This window comes from Hylobates moloch, unplaced genomic scaffold (genome assembly GCF_009828535.3).
Source record: "Hylobates moloch isolate HMO894 unplaced genomic scaffold, HMol_V3 SCAFFOLD_1, whole genome shotgun sequence".
Taxonomy (NCBI): domain Eukaryota; kingdom Metazoa; phylum Chordata; class Mammalia; order Primates; family Hylobatidae; genus Hylobates; species Hylobates moloch.
This window is the reverse complement of record NW_026652276.1, coordinates 41256669-41275384: the sequence shown is the minus strand read 5'-3', so window position 1 is coordinate 41275384 and position 18716 is coordinate 41256669. Positions and strand designations below refer to the sequence as shown.

The window sequence follows — 18716 nt, the reverse complement described above, 5'->3', positions numbered from 1 at the left end:
TGAAATAAATTAGCCGGGCTTGGTGGTGCACACCTGTAATCCCAGCTACTTGGGAGGCTGAGGCAGGAGAATTGCTTGAACCCGGGAGGCGGAGGTTGCAGTGAGCCAAAATCGCGCCACTGCACTTTTGGAGTGTTTTATAAACAGAAAGAGGCTTTTGGATATACAAACTTAAGAAAGTGGGACTAACATTTTTCTTTCCTGTTAAGTTCACGGAAAAAGTTCATAGAAAAAGGACAAACTTTTTTAGAGCACCAAGATAAACGCCATTATTAAAATAATCTTTTTGGGCCAGGTGTGGTGGCTCACACCTATAATCTCAGCCCTTTGGGAGGCAAAGGCAGGAGGACTGCTTGAGCCCAGAAGTTCAAGACTATCCTGGGCAACATAGCGAGACCTCATCTCTACAAATAATAAAAAATTAGCCGGGCACAGTGGCCCACACCTGTGATCTGAGCTACCTGAGAGGCTGAAGTGGGAGAACTGCTTGAGCCCAGAAGGTCAAGGCTGCAGTGAGCCATGATCGTGCCACTGTACTCCAGGCTGGGCAACAGAGAGACTGTCTCAAAAATAATAATAATAATATTGTATGTATATAAATACATGAATAAGTAGAAGTATATGCTTAACTTTATCCTAAAACTACAGAGCATCTACTTCATGTTACCTTCTTTAAATTTGTTTACTATCCAGTCTAGCTGATCCAGTATACTGCGGAAAGTACCCATATGATCGAGGACTTCTTCTGTTATAGAATTCAGGACCTATATCATGAATGTGCAAGAGGTACCACATTAATTACAATTTATTGTCATATACAACTAGAAAATCAAACCTTTTTTTATAAATTAAAAATGAATTTGGATTTCCCAAAAGTTTAAAAAATAACTTTAAAAAATTCTACTAGTACTTGAGTATATCTAATTCATTGTTTTTTGCCTAAGTTGTGGCTAAAAGAAAACAGAAAAGAATAGCAAAGATGTAAAGGTAATAGGTAATATAAGAGGGCAGCAAAACCAAATGAAAAAGCTCCCAAGAACGTGAGAAACATTAGAAAACTACAGTTCTATCAAAGGAAACAGGACACAAACACTACAGACACTTTAAAAAAGGAATACTACATGGCTCAATATCCAGCACCCAAAAGATTTCATGTTCAAATGATAAAGAGATATTAAGCATTTGAAATAAAAATGATCTATGATAAATGTATTGTAAAACTACAGTCTTCACATTACATCCTGTTGCATTTTAAAGCATTTTCACAGCATGTAGTTTTTGCCTAATAAAGCTTTTTCATAGTTTATAACAAAACTGAAGACCCCATAATTCCCTCCTTCAGAAGCACCACTGATACTCAGTGTAGTAAACAAAGCTAACATTTTCCTAAGTTTTAATACATGTCAGTTACAATGTAGGACATTCAAAGATGGTTTTAAAGCTAGATTCTTCTGAGTCCAAACACATGGTATTAAGCACTATACAATCCTACTACCGTGAAGGCTAAAACAAAAATTCTTTAATACTCCATCCTCATTTATGTGGGGGCATGAATTGGCAGAGGATATAATGTTTTTCCCTTTAACATTTTTGAAACTTACTGATTTCACACTGATTCCAGGAAAGAAGCCATTGATGACAACGTGAATGGAATCTTGCAGCATAGTGGTTCGAAACCTTTCTAGTAAATCTCTCTTAGAACCCAAACCATAAAGCACAATGTTGAACCCAAGGCTGTTAGGAAAGACAGTATTCATGAAATTAAACTTCAATACCTCTTATTGCCAATTTTATTATCAACCAGTTTCCTTAAATTACGTTTATAAAAAATACAGGAAAGGGGTAGGCGCACTGGCTCAAGCCTGTAATCCCAGAATTTTGGGAAGGCAAACGCAAAAAAGTTTTTCATGTATGTATATATATGTGTCTTTTTTTTTTTTTTTTTTTTGAGACAGAGTCATTCTGTCACCCAGACTGGAGTCCAGTGGCACTCTTGGCTCACTGCAACCTCAGCCTCCCAGGTTCAAGCAACTCTTCAGCGTCAGTATCCCAAGAAGCTGGGGCTACAGCTGTGCACCACCACACCTGGCTAATTTTTATATTTTTACTAGAGATGGGCTTTTGCCATGTTGCCCAGGCTGGTCTTGAACTCCTGGGCTCAAGTAATCCACCTGCCTTGGCCCCCAAAATTGCTGGGACTACAGGTGTGAGCCACCATGTCTAGCCAAAAATATTTTTATTTAAAAAAAAAATTAGGTCGGGCATGGTGGCTCACGCCTGTAATCCCAGCACTTTGGGAGGCCGAGGTGGGCGGATCACGAGGTCAGGAGATGGAGACCACGGTGAAACCCCGTCTCTACTAAAAATACAAAAAAAAAAAAATTAGCTGGGCGCAGTGGCGGGCGCCTGTAGTCCCAGCTACTCGGGAGGCTGAGGCAGGAGAATAGCGTGAACCCGGAAGGCGGAGCTTGCAGTGAGCCGAGATCCCGCCACCACAATCCAGCCTGGGCGACAGAGCGAGACTCCATCTTGAAAAAAAAAAAGAAGAATAAAATTAAAAAATTATCTGGGTGTGGTGGCAGGTGCCTACAGTTCCAGCTACTCAGGAGGCTGAGCTGGGAGGATCACTTAAGCCAAGGAGTTTGAGGCTGCAGTGAGCTATGATGGTGCCACTGCACTCCAGCCAGGGCAACAGAGTAAGACAGTGTCTGTAAAAAAAAATTAACTAATTAATAATAATTTTTTTTTTTGCTCTATCGCCCAGGCTGGAGTGTAGTGGCACCATCATAGCTCACCGCAACCTCTGCCTCCCGGGTTCAAGCGATTCTCCTGCCTCAGCCTCCCGAGCAGCTGGATTATAGGCACCCACCACCATGCCTGGCTAATTTTTATATTTTTAGTAGAGACGGGGTTTCACCATGTTGGTCTCGAACTCTTGACCTCGGGTGATGTGCCTGCCTTAGCTTCTCAAAGTGATGGGATTACAGGCATGAGCTACCGTGCAAGGCCAGGAATCAATATTTAGTGATTCAGCCATCCCAGTTCTTCCTCTTCCTTCCTAAAAAAAAAACTATTTTTTTTTAAAATTATTATTGGCCGGGCATGATGGCTCACGCCTGTAATCCCAGCACTTTGGGAGGTCGAGGCAGGTGGGTCACTTGAGGCCAGGAATTCGAGACCAGCCTGGCCAACATGGTGAAATCCTGTCTCTACTGAAAATACAAAAATTGGCTGGGCATGGTGGCAGGCACCTGTAATCCCAGCTACTTGGGAGGCTGAGGCAGGAGAATTGCTTGAACCTGGGAGGTGGAGATTGCAGAGAGCTGAGATCACATCACCACATTCCAGCCTGGGCAACAGAGTAAGACTCCATCTTAAATAAATAAATAAATAAATATTTATTCCAAACTCATACAAGGTAAAGGCACAATTTTATTATCTGTATACCAAGCTTCTAGTTCTAATTTGTTCAGTAGCTTCACTGTAGCTTCTATTACTTTTCAGATGACAGATGACTGGAGGCAAGGGAGACCATTGCCAATAAAAGCCCTAAAAAGGCTGGGCGTGGTGGCTCACGCCTGTAATCCCAGCACTTTGGGAGGCCGAGGCAGGCGGATCACGAGGTCAGGAGATGGAGACCATCCTGGCTAACACAGTGAAATCCCGTCTCTACTAAAAATACAAAAAAATCAGCTGGGCGTGGTGGCGGGCGCCTGTAGTCCCAGCTATTCAGGAGGCTGAGGCAGGAGAATGGCGCGAACCCGGGAGGCGGAGCTTGCAGTGAGCCAAGATTGTGCCACTGCACTCCAGCCTGGGCAACAGAGCAAGACTCTGTCTCAAAAAAAAAAAAAAAAAAGTCCTAAAAAGTTTTACAGGCTGAAGCAGAGTTGAAACTGATAGAAATTGATAAGAGGTCAAGTAACAAAGGACTTGTTAAGTCATACTAAACCATTAATTCACTCTTCCAAGGAGAATGAGCATTTATTTATTTATTTTGAGATGGAGTCCTGCTCTGTCACCCAGGCTGGAGTGCAGTGGCGCAATTTTGGCTCACTGCAACCTCCGCCTCCCGGGTTCAAGCAATTGTTCTGCCTCACCCTCCCAAGTAGCTGGGATTACAGGCGTGCCCCACCAAGCCTGGCTAACTTTGTATTTTTAGTAGAGACAGGATTTCACTATGTTGGTCAGGCTGGTCTCGAACTCCTGACCTCAGGTGATCCACCCACCTTGGCCTCCCAAAGTGCTGGAATTATAGACGTGAGCCACCATGCCCAGCCAAGAATGAGCATTTAAAAGTAACTAATGAGGGGTTAACAGAAAGGTTTTAAGTAGGAAAGTAACATGTTCTTTTCAGAAAGATCACATTGGCTATATTTGGGGAATGGATAGGAAGGAACAAAACTGTGGAAGATTAACTTAGCTGTCATGGAGAACAATGTTAAAATGTCAAGAACTTTATAGAAAGTCAAACCAATAAGATTTGGAGACTGATTAGATGTGGAGAGTGAGGAAAAGAATACTGAAGAATGACTCAGGGCTGGGCGCTGTGGCTCACGCCTGTAATCCCAGCAGTTTCGGAAGCCAAGGCAGAGAACTGCTTGTGCCCAGGGGTTTGAGACCAGCCTAGGCAAGATGGTGAGACCTCATCTCTACACAATAAAAAATAAAAAAAATTAGCCCAGGAATGGTGGCGCACAACTATGGACCCAGCTATTTGGGAAGCTGAGGTGGGAGGATTGCTTGAGCCCAGGAGGTTGGGGCTCCTTGAGCTGTATTCACACCATTCTGGGTGACAGAGTGAGACTGTCTCTTAAAAAGAAAAGAAAAAAAAAAAAGAATGACTCAGTTTTCTGCCATAGGCAACTACACAAATGGAGTGACTAACATTCAGTCATTCACTCTGCTGGATAGCAGGGGCAGGTGGGAACAGTGGATTTCAGATGAGTTTAATTTTATGTATGTTGAATTATTTACAGGACATCCAAGTAGAAACTTCTAATATACATTCAGATATCCAGGTCTGCTACTGAGAGTGAGGTATGGGTTGGAGGTTAACAGTTACATGAGTTATTCATATACAGAAAACAACTGAAGCCAGAAGAGTGAATGAGACCACCCAGAACACCAAGCACTAGAGGTCAAGCTAAAGTCCAACTCCGTGATTGTTTACGAAGGTCAAGCAGAAACAGTATTTATATGATGCTCTCTGGCAATGCACAATAACCTAGAAATGGAAGAACAGAAAAGAGGTAACCTCCAAAGGTAGAGATTACCAAGGTCAAAGCTGCAGAAATAAAGAGGCAAGGAATTCAGAGAGCTAGCAATTCCAGTGAACTTGCTGACTATAAGGTCTCATCTGAGAAGCAAAGCAAATTAAGTTATCTAAGTTGACATACTGGGAGAAAAAAATAATGATGGGCTGGGGATGGGATTAGAGTGAAGAGCTTACAAATTTATAATGCATAGATCCATAAATAGTTATTGAGAGAAGCCGAGGTTCTTGCAGCAAGTTAATCATTCCCTTCCTAGCATAACTTTTTTTTTTTTTTTTTTTTTTTTAAGACAGAGTCTCTCAAACCCTTGGGCTCAAGCAATCCTCCTGCCTTGGCCTCCCAAAGCACTGGGATTATGGGTATGGGTCACAGTGCCTGGCCCATGGATCTACCCTCTTATTTACCTCAGTGACAATGTAACTGTGAGTGTGCATGTATATTCACATTAGTGTACATTTTAAGCACTTCCTTATGTTCAAGTCTTTTTAACTGCAAGGATAAAAGTAATTATCATAAAAAGAAAGTATTATGTTTTGATTTCAATCATTCTTCTAGGCGTTTTAATGGAAATTTAAAATTTAATCTGAGGTGTGTGAAAATAATAAAAGTGAAAAAATATTCTAGGAAATAATGTTAAAATAGTAAAATAATGCTTATAGAACAAATCTGTTCATAAAATTCTGAAAGTCTGTAGTACACATACATAAGATTAAAGTAAATATTATCCTTTCATTTCAAGAACTATGCTGTGGAAAACTTTCTAATTTTTTTTTTCTAATTGTTATATTTATTAATCTTGACAAATGAAATATTCAAGTTTTTTACACCAATAACATAATTCTAAGAAATGCTATTTATCTTATCAATGGCTGTCAAGTCTGATAAACACAAATTTCTTAAAAACTGTAGAATTTCTGGGAAGAGTCATACAATAAAGTGACATTTCTATATCTGAGTCATAATGTCTATTTTTACATTTATTTTTATATATGACTAAATATCTCAAACTCACTGTAAAACGAAAAATGTTAACTTACTTTAATATAAAGATTCATGTAAATATATATTATTCTTTATTTTACAAGGGTTTGTAACGATAATACTTACTGTAATTGCAGCATCCATTTATGAAATAATTTTTCATACTGTTGATTTAGTTGTTTAAGTTCGGCAGAAAAGGAAGGGGAAACCTTGCTCAATAAGTTACGCAAAGTTTGCTTTAAAAAAAAGGAGGAGGGGAAAAAAGTCATTCTCAAACCACAGACAGCAAATCAATCCAAACAATTTCCTTAGAAGTAGAGCTTAGAAGAAGCCAATCCAATTGGAATATTACTTTAATCTGGTTTGGCAATGAGTATATCAACTGATAAACAAAATTCTTAAAAAAAATTTGTTTGTTTTCTTAAAATTGTTAACATTCTTTTTAGTAATAACAGTAAAGAATTTGGTAAGTTTTGTCCAGAACCACTTAAATGATTATAAACTCCAAGAATAAGGCTTTAATTTCTCAGAAAACATTAAAAGTTCTTTATAATTTACTTACTATTATCATTAGTAAAATAAACCTATATCACTGCTCCTCTTCCAAAAGCTGTTTCTAACAAATCCTTTATCTTTGGTAAGTATTGCAAATTTTTAAAAACAATAATATAAACAAACTGAGGAAAGTGCATTGCCCTGTACCCCAAACTTGGAAATTCATGCTGATGAATCAGAGATCATTTTTTGAAATGAAAACTCTAGCAAAAAGCTACATATGGTTCTTCACTTTGGCACTACCATGTTTTCATGATTCCACCACCTTTCAAGTAAAATATTCTTTAAATACTGAAGATTAGAGTTGTGATGAATATTCCAGGTACTCTGGCTTGTACAGTGTTTATTTAATCACAGTTAAAGCAAACAGAACTACCTTTAAGTAAAATTGTTAAATAGGTAGTTAAAAAAAAAAAACAACTCTCTTATCTCTTCTGAGTTCAGAGCCCTGAAAAAGCAGAGAAAGCACTAATATCTTTTCCAGAAGTCATTTACACTAGATTCTCTGAGCATACTCACACTTGAGTGTGAATGCTAGAATGTTATCTCATGTATGTACTTTCATTTCAAACTTTTTTTTTTTTTTTTTGAGACACCCAGCCTGTCACCCAGCCTGGAGTGCAGTGGCGCGATCTCAGCTCACTGCAAACTCCACCTCCCAGGTTCGAGTGATTCTCCTGCCTCAGCCTCCTGAGTAGCTGGGATTACAGGCGCGTGCCACCACGCCTGGCTAATTTTTGTAGTATTAGTAGAGATGGGGTTTCACCATGTTGGGCAGGCCGCTCTTAAACTCCTGACCTTGTGATCCTCCTGCTTTGGCCTCCCAAAGTGCTAGTATTACAGGTGTGAGCCTCCATGCCCAGCCTCATTTCAAACTTTAATTAATATTCATGGAAAACTGCACTTTCGACCCCAATATCCAGCTGTACTAGAATGAAGCAGAACTGACAATCTAGTTTTGAGCCTGGGCTGTAAGAGATTGTGTGTTTTCCCACTTTTCTCTTATGCCTCTGCCACTGTCATGAGGATAACATGCCTCAGCTAGCCTGCTGGTCCAACGAGGAAGAGAAATATGGAGCAAATCCTAGATCAACCAACCTCTGACTCACTTGCAGACATGAAAAATAAATGCTTATTGTCACATGCTACTGAAGATTGTACTGGTTAGCTATGCTATGTTTACGACCAATGAAAGGCTTTCCTCTCCCTCACTGACAGGTGTTTCTTTCATCCTCTTAGAGATCTTTTTGCCTCTAAGTCTGATGAAGTCCTATTGTGAGCCTAGATTCATGTGTCCTTCTCCCATATTGCTTATATTCTCTGATCTGAGTCTCAATACCAATGAGCCAGGACTTAGATTATCAATTGCAATTACTACGGACAAAGATTTTCTCACTCAGATGGTTCTGTCTCCTCTCATAGAGAAGTAAAACCCCAGCAAGTATAACTGTATGGTATTTTTTTTTTTTTTTTTGTAAAATGAGCTACTGGAACCATGGTACATAGTAATCTTGTTACTTTACCACACTGGGCAGGTTTTCCATAATATCCTCAAGTAGAATATCCTCTACTTTTTGCAAAGTTTGTAACTGAGAGAAAGTCAGGTTGCAGTCGCTGTTTTATGACCAGTGTGAGGTTTAGTGAATACATATAGGTTAAATGAGTAACAGAGATAAACAGTAAATGGATATCAAGGAACTATGACCCTGATGATTGTCATAGATCCTGAAGAAATAATAAACGAGTAAGAGGGGAAAAATGCATAATTATAGTCTGTCTAATCCAGTAAATTATTTATTTATTTATTTAAATTTTAATAACGACGAGGTCTCCCTATGTTGCCCAGGCTGGTCTCAAACTCCTATGTTCACGTAATCCTCCTCCCTTGGCCTCCCAAGGTGCTGAGATTACAGGTATGAGCCAGGTGTGCCCGGCCTATTTACTGTTTATATAATAAAAGAAGTAATAATCACATTAAGTTGTGTTTCATTTGATCAGAACAATAATTCTACTTGTGTATACTTTTCAAATCTGTTGCTTACGTAGCACATTTTTCAGGACAGTGTAAAAAAAATTTAAAAGTAACATTCCTTGCAACATACCTGATCCAGTTTAGCTCTCTTTAGCTTCTGCAGTGTTCTATCAGAGGTTAAAACTTTTGAACTGCTGTGAGCTTCAAAATATTCTTCTACTAAGTCACTCTGAAAGTGAACAGAGTAGTCAGTCCTTAGTAGCTTCAGATATCTGTCTTACATCAAAATCAGACAGTAATATTAATGTAAAATAGGACACGTGAAATTCTTTACTTGGTAGTATTTTCTTTTTGAAGCAACAGTACCAGTTAAGGACCAAGCATATTTAATTTCAGTAATAAAACTGAGTAATTACTAGGATCATATAAGTTAAAGAAATGACTAGGTGAAGTAGTAGTCTGTTCCTAAAAATGATTCCTAAGTTACAGTATGTAATTTCCATTTAGACTAAAAAAAGAGAGATGGTTTTACATATCAAGATCTTTGTTTCTCCTCAAGTAAGTCTTTTTTTTTTTTTTCCTTTCTTTATTGAGGAAGGGTCTCACTCTGTCACTCAGGCTGCAGTGTAGCGGTGCAAATACGGCTCACTGTACCCCCAACCTCCTGGGCACAAGGGATCCTCCCACCTCAGCCTTCCAAGTAGCTGGGACTACAGGTATGCACCACTACACCTGACTAATTTTTTTAATTTTTTTTTTTTTTTGCAGAGACAGGGTCTTATTATGTTATCCAGGCTGGTTTCAAACTCCTGGCCTCAAGCAATCCTCCCACCTTGCCCTCCCAAAGTGTTGGGATAACAGGCATGAGCCACCATGCCTGGCCTCAAATGGTCTTAGCAAATCCTTTAATATTAGTAGAGCTGAAGTACTGTGAAAATGAGGAGGAAATCAACTGCAAGGTAACAAAAGAAAAAACCCACAAACAAACCAAAAACTGGCCTACTATTCCAGTCAAGTGGAATTTTCTTCTCACACTATTTGTTCTTCTGATTTGGGGCAGGACTAAACTCTAGGGTGGTAAGGAAGGGACAGAAAGCTATTTAAGCAGTAGGCTCCTCAATTGCTCTGAACCTTTAGACAGAGCACCAGGATAATTAGCCTTTTCTAAAACCAAGGTGGCTGCAGTGTTCCTCCAAATGACTCAACATGGGTCCCTAGCCACATCATTCATTACACTGACTTGAATACATCGACAATGGTACAAAAACAAGATACACTGAGAACTCATGCCTCCAATTGTCCAATCAATATTTACTTAAAAGTTCATTTTTTTATTTTTGTTATTTTTTATTCTAATCCCATAGCTTATTTAAAAACTTATTTATTTATTTATTTTTGAGACAGAGTTTCGTTCTTATTGCCCAGGCTAGAGTGCAATGGCATGATCTTGGTTCACTACAGCCTCTGCCTCCTGGGTTCCAGCAATTCTCCTGCCTCAGCCTCCCGGGTAGCTGGGATTACAGGCACACATCACCACGCCTGGCTAATTTTTGTGTTTTTAGTAGAGACAAGGTTTCACCATGTTGGCCAGGCTGGTCTCAAACTTCTGACCTCAGGTGATCCACCCACCTTGGCCTCCCAAAGTGCTCGGATTACAGGCATGAGCCACCGCGCCCAGCCTAAAAAGTTCATTTTTATACAACGGAATTGAGATGTCACTTTTAGCATATACTATTTAGCATATACTATGGTATTAATTCATGAATATGTAGACAGGCCAGAAAAAGAAAGCTCAGAAGTAGAAACAAATATATGTGGGAATATGTGGAAGGCTGAGAAAATATAGAAAAGTGAATAAAAAGTACTATTTTGAGAGATGTGGATCTCTTAGGGTAGCCTATCTTTGAGATACTACACAATTTTTCTTCAAGGTTAAAGTCTCTCTCTTCACTTACTGTTTCATCTCTTTTCATTCTCTTAGAAGGTGTTTCTTTGCAAACAGGAGCTGAAACTACTCTATTCTGAGCTTGAATCTTTTGGCTGAATATGACTGCATTAGTGTCCTCTTCATGTTCCTGTGCAACCCCTTCATCATCCTCTGAGTTGGAAGCAGAATATTCGCTTTCACTGTCAGAATGAGACCTTGGAACTGTGGGGGGAAAAATAGCAATTCAGACAATTTCATGGTTTGACAAGAGAGGCATTGTGGGGTAAAGCAAAGAGTGGGGGCTCTGAAGTAAGAGTCTGAATTCTGGTTTTGTCATTACCTGCTCATGATTTCACCAGAGCTAATTAACAAATTCTCTCAGCACCAGTTTATTTATCAAATTAATAGTATGTAGTTTAATAAACCATTAGGAAGATTACATTGAAATGTATATAAAGCCACTAATAATGCCTGACACACAGGAACTGTGATAGAAATTTTTTTTTTATATATATATATATATTTTTTTTTTGAGACGGAGTCTTGCTCTGTCACCCAGGCTGGAGTGCAGTGGCGCAATCTCGGCTCACTGCAACCTCCGCCTCCCGGGTTCACGCCATTCTCCTGCCTCAGCCTCTCCGAGTAGCTGGGACTACAGGCGCCCGCCACCACGCCTGGCTAATTTTTTTTGTATTTTTAGTAGAGACGGGGTTTCACCGTGGTCTGGATCTCCTGACCTCGTGATCTGACCGCCTCGGCCTCCCAAAGTGCTGGGATTACAAGCGTGAGCCACCGCGCCCGGCCAGAAATTGTTAATCGTACTTAACACCATTCTCTTTCCCTCTTCCTTGCTAACAGAACTCCAATTTTGCAAAATATGGCAATATGCCTCACCCTAGGGGATGAATCATGGTAACTGCCTTTTTCCTCTTCTAGGTACCTGCTTTCCCAGCCTCCGCTACGACTATGGTTGACTATGTGACCCCTTGACCAATGAATTGAGGGAAAATAGCTGGCAGCTTCTGGGAAAGATTTTCCTCAATTACGGAAGAAAAGCCCCTATTTATACCCATCGTTTAAAGCTATGAAAGCCATTTTGCAATATGAAGTATCAAACCTAAAGATGAAAAATGCTGGTGGCAGAGTAAAAAGATAGGAAGAATCTGGGTCCTTAATGATATATCAACCATGGAACTTGCATCTCCATACTTGTTTTGATGTGAGATACTTAAATGTCTGTGGCTTAAACTGCCATTACAGAATTTTCTGTTGCTGCCTACTGAAAACGTCATACTAATATAGCACTCAATAAATGGTACTTATTATAATTATTACTAATACATACACATACACCATCCCAGAGTTGATTCAAGAATTATCTTTTTAAACAAACCACAACCTCACCCCTACAACTCCCCAGAAATAATATAGCTAGTTTTACACTTATCAAATAAGAATAAAGCCAGTTTCACACTCAACAGGCATAAAACTGTTTTTAAAAGCTAACTTCCAAAATATGAGTGAAAAAAACTTTAAACAAATCAGCATATTTATTCTGAACAATAGACATACTGCAGAGGATTATCCCAAGTCAGCATGTAACAAATGTAGATATTAAAAAAAAGAAAAAAAAAAAGGCTTGATTTTGTGGGCATACATAGCTTAGCAGATTCAGATGTGCACTGACTGCTACTCATGGTATATGCACAGTTAGAAGTGGTGGCAGGTACCAGAAAGTATCTCTACCTTCTTTACATGTATGCTTCCCCCATGCAGGTATATATGTTTTGTGGTGATTAAGAAGGAAGAGGGAAGTTCACCTTCTCTCTAAAAAACAACCCATCTTTGGGATGAGGAGAAAACATAAGACATGGGATATAGTTGACATGAAATAACAATCACAACTATGCAGATCTTTTACTGCTTTAATATACCAAATCATTTACCATTACCAATTTTATGGTGATTAAAAATACAGTTTTAACAACTCTATGAAATCCATACCATGAAAAGAAAGGGCTATGAAGTATGAAGCCCTGATGTTAGCCTGAATTTAACAATGTTGGCTAATACTATTATTGTCAAGGGTCAGCATTATGAAAGGCGTTGACATCTTCCTGATATATAAAGGTCCAGTCATTTGCCCCAAAGTTAAATATTCAAAAATCTGAAATGATTTTTAATTTCCTAGAAGGCAGAAGCCATGTCTGTTTACTTGATTTTGTTTAGCATTCAGTATAACTATGAATATTTAATATTATTTCATTATAAAATTTCCAAATAAATCAGTAGAATAATTTCCGAACTGTCTCAAAACAATTAAAAGGCATGTTATTTCATTGGAAAGACTTTTTGGCTGACTTCAGTATACACTGACTACAATGTGAAAGACATGCAACTAAGTGTTGCAACTAAAAGCCAAAGATTCAAAACACCAAGCAGTCTAAGTCTAGAACCTATATACTTAACTATTATTGCCTCTTGTTTAGATGTTACTTTTTATAAAATCGTCATGTAAAAAGAAATACGTACCTATTAATCTTTTTCTTAGACTACGAGGTGCTGTTGACAGAAATTCACTTTTGTCATTGTTCTGTTTAAAAATAGAAAAAGCATTAAATAATAACATGGAAGTTAATGACTGATCTGAGTGAAAGAAGCTAGAAAAAAAGAAAAAAATTTTGCTTTCAATAGACTGCATTAGAACTAGATGAGCTTAGTTCCTAGAACTAGAAGATTAAGACAAATGAATTATTTGGAGCAAAAAAAGGGTATAACAAAAGAAACAAATTCCAAAGGATTACTAGAGTGATTCTAGAAATTGAATTCTACATTATTTGTAAAGTATGTATATACTGTATTATGTACAGAAAAAACATGAGTATATCAGCCTTTTGAACTACTTCCACCTATCAGATTAGTAGAATGAATATATATATGTGTGTGTGTATATATATGTGTGTATATATATGTGTGTGTGTATGTGTGTGTGCATATATATATATATATATATATATATTTTTTTTTTTTTTTTCCTGAGACAGAGTCTCACTGCATCACCCAGGCTGGAGTGTAGTGGCGTGATTTTGGCTCACTCCACCTCACTGCCACCTCCACCTCCTGGGTTCAAACCATTCTCCTGCCTCAGACTCCCAAGTAGCTGTGATTATAGGCGCGTGCCACCATGCCCAGCTAATTTTTGTATTTTTAGCAGAAACAGGGTTTCACCATGTTGGCCAGGCTGGTCTTAAAACTCCTGACCTCAAGTGAACCGCCCACCTTAGCCTCCCAAAGTACTAGGATTATGGGTGTGAGCCGCAGCGTCCAGCCCAATAGAGTATTTTTTTAGAAGACAGTATTATATAGCAATCATAAATATGAAAGGGAAAGGGCACCCCTATGTATATGGCAATGGGCCTTTTAATGTGCTAGAAATTTACTGGTGTTAAAGTATTACATTTTTTGAGGAGAGAAAGAGAGATTTACACTTTCTTACTTTCTGTATTTAAAAAATTATAACTTTTTATAGAAGTACAAAGTCTGTTTTTTTATAGAATACTTTAATACCATAAGTTGTTAGCACATTAAAACATCCACTGTTACATACGTGTAAATTTCTAATAGTACTGATAAAAAAGTTAAAGTACCCTGTGATTTTGTCAACATGACAATATGACAAAAAAAATTTAAGTTTATTGTCTTGTGATAGATTGCTGGTGTCATTAAAATCTGATTTGATTTTAAGAATAGTACTCTAGGCCGGGCGCAGTGGATCATGCCTGTAAGCCAGCACTTTGGGAGGCCAAGGTGGGCGGATCACCTGAGGTCGGAAGTTCGAGATCAGCCTGACCAACATGGAGAAATCCCATCTCTACTAAAAATACAAAATTAGCCCGGCGTGCTGGTGCATGCCTGTAATCCCAGCTACTTGAGAGGTTGAGGCAGGACAATTGCTTGAACCTGGGAGGTGGAGGTTGCGGTGAGCCGAGGTCACGCCATTGGACTCCAGCCTGGACAACATAGTGAAACTCTTCCTCAGGGGAAAAAAAAAAAAAAAAAAAAAAGAATAGCACGCTAATAACTGAGCTAATCCCTCACCAATGGAATTACAGTATGTCTCAAACTTTTTTGATAAAGATCCTCAAAAATTTTTACATTTTGTCATCTTGACCCAGTAGACATGTATATATAACTAAAAAAATTATAAAACAGAAATTTAAAATTCTGTTCTACTTCATTTGTTAAAAATGCAGTTTATGTCCTATTAAACTGATTTCAAGATTGAGTATTGAGACAACTTATATATATCTACACAGCTTAAGTCTGAGAATTCACAACACCTGTGTCAAAATAACCATTGCAGAAAATTCCTGCTCAAAAAGACAAGACTAATAAATAATTTTCCTACTTGCTATAGAAAATTTCTGCAAACTAATCTCTCTTGACAGTTTGCTCATTTGGGCAAACTGTTCTCCTATCAGGACAACAGATTACTCCTAGGGCAAACAGCTTATCTTATCAACAGTTTAGTTATCAAGATACACTTTAAGACACGATCTTCACTGTGTCTACCAATCCTAAAATATCTTGTCCCTAACTTTGCCCAATCCCAATCAGTTTACCATCTTGAAAAACCTGCCTTAAGCCATTTGAGCCCAGGATCCCCAAGCCCTACATATATTTTCTCTTGAACTTGCTTTTCTAAGATAGTACACTAAGATTCTGTCACAATGATGTTGTCCCTTATTGTGATAGGTAGCTTTGTTTCATCAACAGGTTTTTCTGGTTTTTTGGGAGAGTTGACAATATCTTCTAATGGGTTATAATCTATAACTTGAGAAAAAATAATCTAAATTCTTGATTGGATTATGGCAATGAGTTTCTTTTTTTTCCTTTTATAGTGATACAACACACAAGACATAAGAAAAAAGCATTATTAAAGACAAATGAAAGTCTGGCATGTCTAATCCCATACCTAGACTTGTCTAAATAGGACATTCCTGCATAGGCCATAACCATGGCCTTAAATGTCTATACTGACTGTGGAGACAAAAGTGACTCCATCTTGGATGCTAATCCATCATGTTAACTTCTGATTAGCCCCAGTCTCATGAATGCCTCCTGATTCCTACTTTATGTACTGCCTTCTGTGAAAGAACATGTCAACCTTGATATTATCACACAAATTACTGGCTACAATGCATACAGCATTCTTGCCCTCTTGACAATTAAAGAGGGTTGCCTTTAATTATCTTGCTGGAACATGTATCCCCTTTTCCTTATGGTATGTAAGCCGTGGGTCTGGGGAGTAACAGTGCAGAGAGCTACCTGTCTTGTGGCTGCCCAAGACCATGCTTCTGTCTCTAATAAAATACCCTTTACAGACAAACTAAACTTGTCTGCCTTGTCCTTTGGTTTCTTGGCTCCTTTGGCATTTGGGGGATGCTTTGCATATATGGCCCTTTCACGGAACACTCACCACTTGAAAAGGCATAATGAGAAAATTATACCACAAAAACACAAAGGAGGCCAGGCGTGGTGGCTCACCTGTAATCCCAGTACTTTGAGAGGCCCAGGTGGGTGGATCACTTGAGGTCAGGAGTTCAAGACCAGCCTGGCCAACATGGTGAAGGCTTGCCTCTACTAAAAATACAAAAATTAGCCGGGCGTGGTGGTGCGCACCTGTAATCCCAGCTACTCAGGAGGCTGAGGTGTAAGAATCACTTGAACCTGGGAGGTGGAGGTTGCAGTGAGCCGAGATCACATCACCGCACTCCAGCCTGGGCGACAGAGTAAGACTCTGTCTCAAAAACAAACAAACAAAGAAAAAACCCCACAAAGGAGGAGATAAAAAGATAGAGTAATGGATCTAATGCATCTTGGGATCAAACTGCACAACACTGCCCTCTTCCCCCTGCAAATGAAACAGAACATGATACATAAAAGCAAAACCCCAAAAATTTTCAGGCCAGCTACACACAGCAGAAAAAGCACAACAGTTGGGTCTGGGAGGCCTGGCTTCATTTTCTAGCTGTTCTCCTTCCTAGTCAAGTGAACTCACACAAGTCACTTCACTTCTCTGAACCTCAAATTCTCCATCTATAAGTTAGGTATTTCACTGCCAAATATCTGTAAATTACAAAGCACTATATAAATTAAGAGGTCAATTTTTTCATTGAATTTCTGGCGATTTTTCATCATGTCTTACTTTGTAACACTAAGGCTTTTGCTTTTTAGTCAATTGCTTACCTTCGGCTGAACCTTGTCTGAAGCAGAATGGCCTAAAGAATGAACAAAAAGCCATGACTTACTATGGACACTTCACTTTTCATTGTGGTCTAGTTTCATTAAAAGTAAAGTTTGCCAGGCATGGTGGCTCACACCTGTAATACCAGCACTTTGGGAGGCAAGGCAGGAAGATTGCTTGAGGCCAGGAGTTCAAGACCAGCCTGGGCATCACAGCGTGATCCTGTGTCTATTCAAAAAATTAAAAATTAAAAAAAAAAAAGCAAAGTTGCAGCTTCTACATAGAAGCCACCACATTATTACTAAATTATAAATTAATTCCATATCCACCGGAGGATTATCACTATTAGTTTCATGATTACTCACATTATTAACAGCTACTTCCTGCATTTCTGTAGCATTCTAACAAGAAAAACGGAGCCCTTTTAAATTTTGATTACTGAAAAGTACAACTGTCCAGGAGCGGTGGCTCACGCCCGTAATCCCAACACTTTGGGAGGCCAAGGCAGGAGGATCGCTTGAGGTCTGGAGTTAGAAAACAGCCTGACCAACAGGGTGAAACCCCATTTCTACTAAAAATGCAAAAATTAGCTGGGCATGTTGGCAGGTACTTGTAATCCCAGCTATTCAGGAGTCTGAGGCAGGAGAATTGCTTGAACCCGGAAGGCAGAGGTTGCAATGAGCCAAGATCACACCACTGCACTCCAGCACTCCAGCCTGGGTGAAAAGCGAGACTCCTTTTCAAAAAAAAAGTACAATGGAGCCAGACACAATGCGGTGTGGTTATAGGCCCTGTTACATGAGAGGCTGAGGCTAGAGGATCACTTGAGCCTAGGAGTTCAAGGCTTTAATAGTGTGCTGTAATTGTGCCTGTGAATAGCCAATGCACTTCAGCCTGGGCAACATAGCGAGACCCCGTCTCTAAAAAATGAAAAAAATAGAAATATTGGCAAGTGACACTGGTGTTCAAAAACAAAAAGAAAAATATAAATAAAGAGTAACAAAATGTACACTTTTTAATCTAGTTAGAATGGATCATTCAAAAACAGCTGCTCCACAACCTGTAAGACTTCCAAACTCCAAACGCCTTATTTCATATAGTATTTCCCAAAGCCAAATCTTCTATAAATAATTGGCTAACTCAAGCAAATGACAACAGGACTTAAAGACTATTTCTGGTTAACCCTGTCAATTTGCACAACTTCAGTTAGCACAGATATTTTTCCCTCTTATTGACTGCTAAACACGGGTATACTAAGGTACATGAGTTGAAATATTAATTGCATTTTGTTGAATGAATTTCCAGAAAAGAAGAAAATATATAAAAATTCACAAACAAGGAAAAAAGTAACATGCTCTATCTTGAAGCAACTATGAAAACTCTTTTCAAAGAACTAATGTGATGTCTTACCCTTGCTACTTTGAGGAACGTTTATCGTAATCTCAGGATCATTCTTCAAACTGAATGAAACACTTTTTTTTGATGTTTTTGCTAGTTCTGAAGCTGTAAACAAAGAAATATATAAAAACCTTTTAAAGGACAACAGTAGATAAAGAGGGAAATAACCTTATTTCGCTGACAAAAATTCTTTAAAAACCTCTGTTACTTTTATTAGAAAAAAAATCCTACCCATATTAGGAGTAATACTGCTTTCACCTTTATTAGCTGTCTTCCGAGCATCTTCAAATTTTCCTTCATATTACCCACAGATTTCTTTAAAAAAAAATACAAATAACTAACTTTGACCTTGCTGCTTTCTCT

General features: G+C 38.7%; 1 protein-coding gene across 3 annotated transcripts in view; it reads right to left on the bottom strand.

Moving 5' to 3' along the window:
- Nucleotides 1-18716, bottom strand: part of ORC2 (origin recognition complex subunit 2) — a 61709-nt gene that overhangs the window by 22207 nt on the left and 20786 nt on the right. For all 3 annotated transcript variants that reach the window (XM_058439782.1, XM_032755002.2, XM_058439785.1), the window contains exons 6-13: nt 18366-18458; nt 16958-16989; nt 13241-13301; nt 10737-10930; nt 8912-9010; nt 6381-6490; nt 1602-1734; nt 668-764 (exon numbers count right to left, since the gene is read on the bottom strand). In XM_058439782.1, coding sequence (XP_058295765.1) covers nt 668-764; nt 1602-1734; nt 6381-6490; nt 8912-9010; nt 10737-10930; nt 13241-13301; nt 16958-16989; nt 18366-18458 — 819 coding nt within the window. The remainder of the gene's footprint in view (nt 1-667; nt 765-1601; nt 1735-6380; nt 6491-8911; nt 9011-10736; nt 10931-13240; nt 13302-16957; nt 16990-18365; nt 18459-18716) is intronic.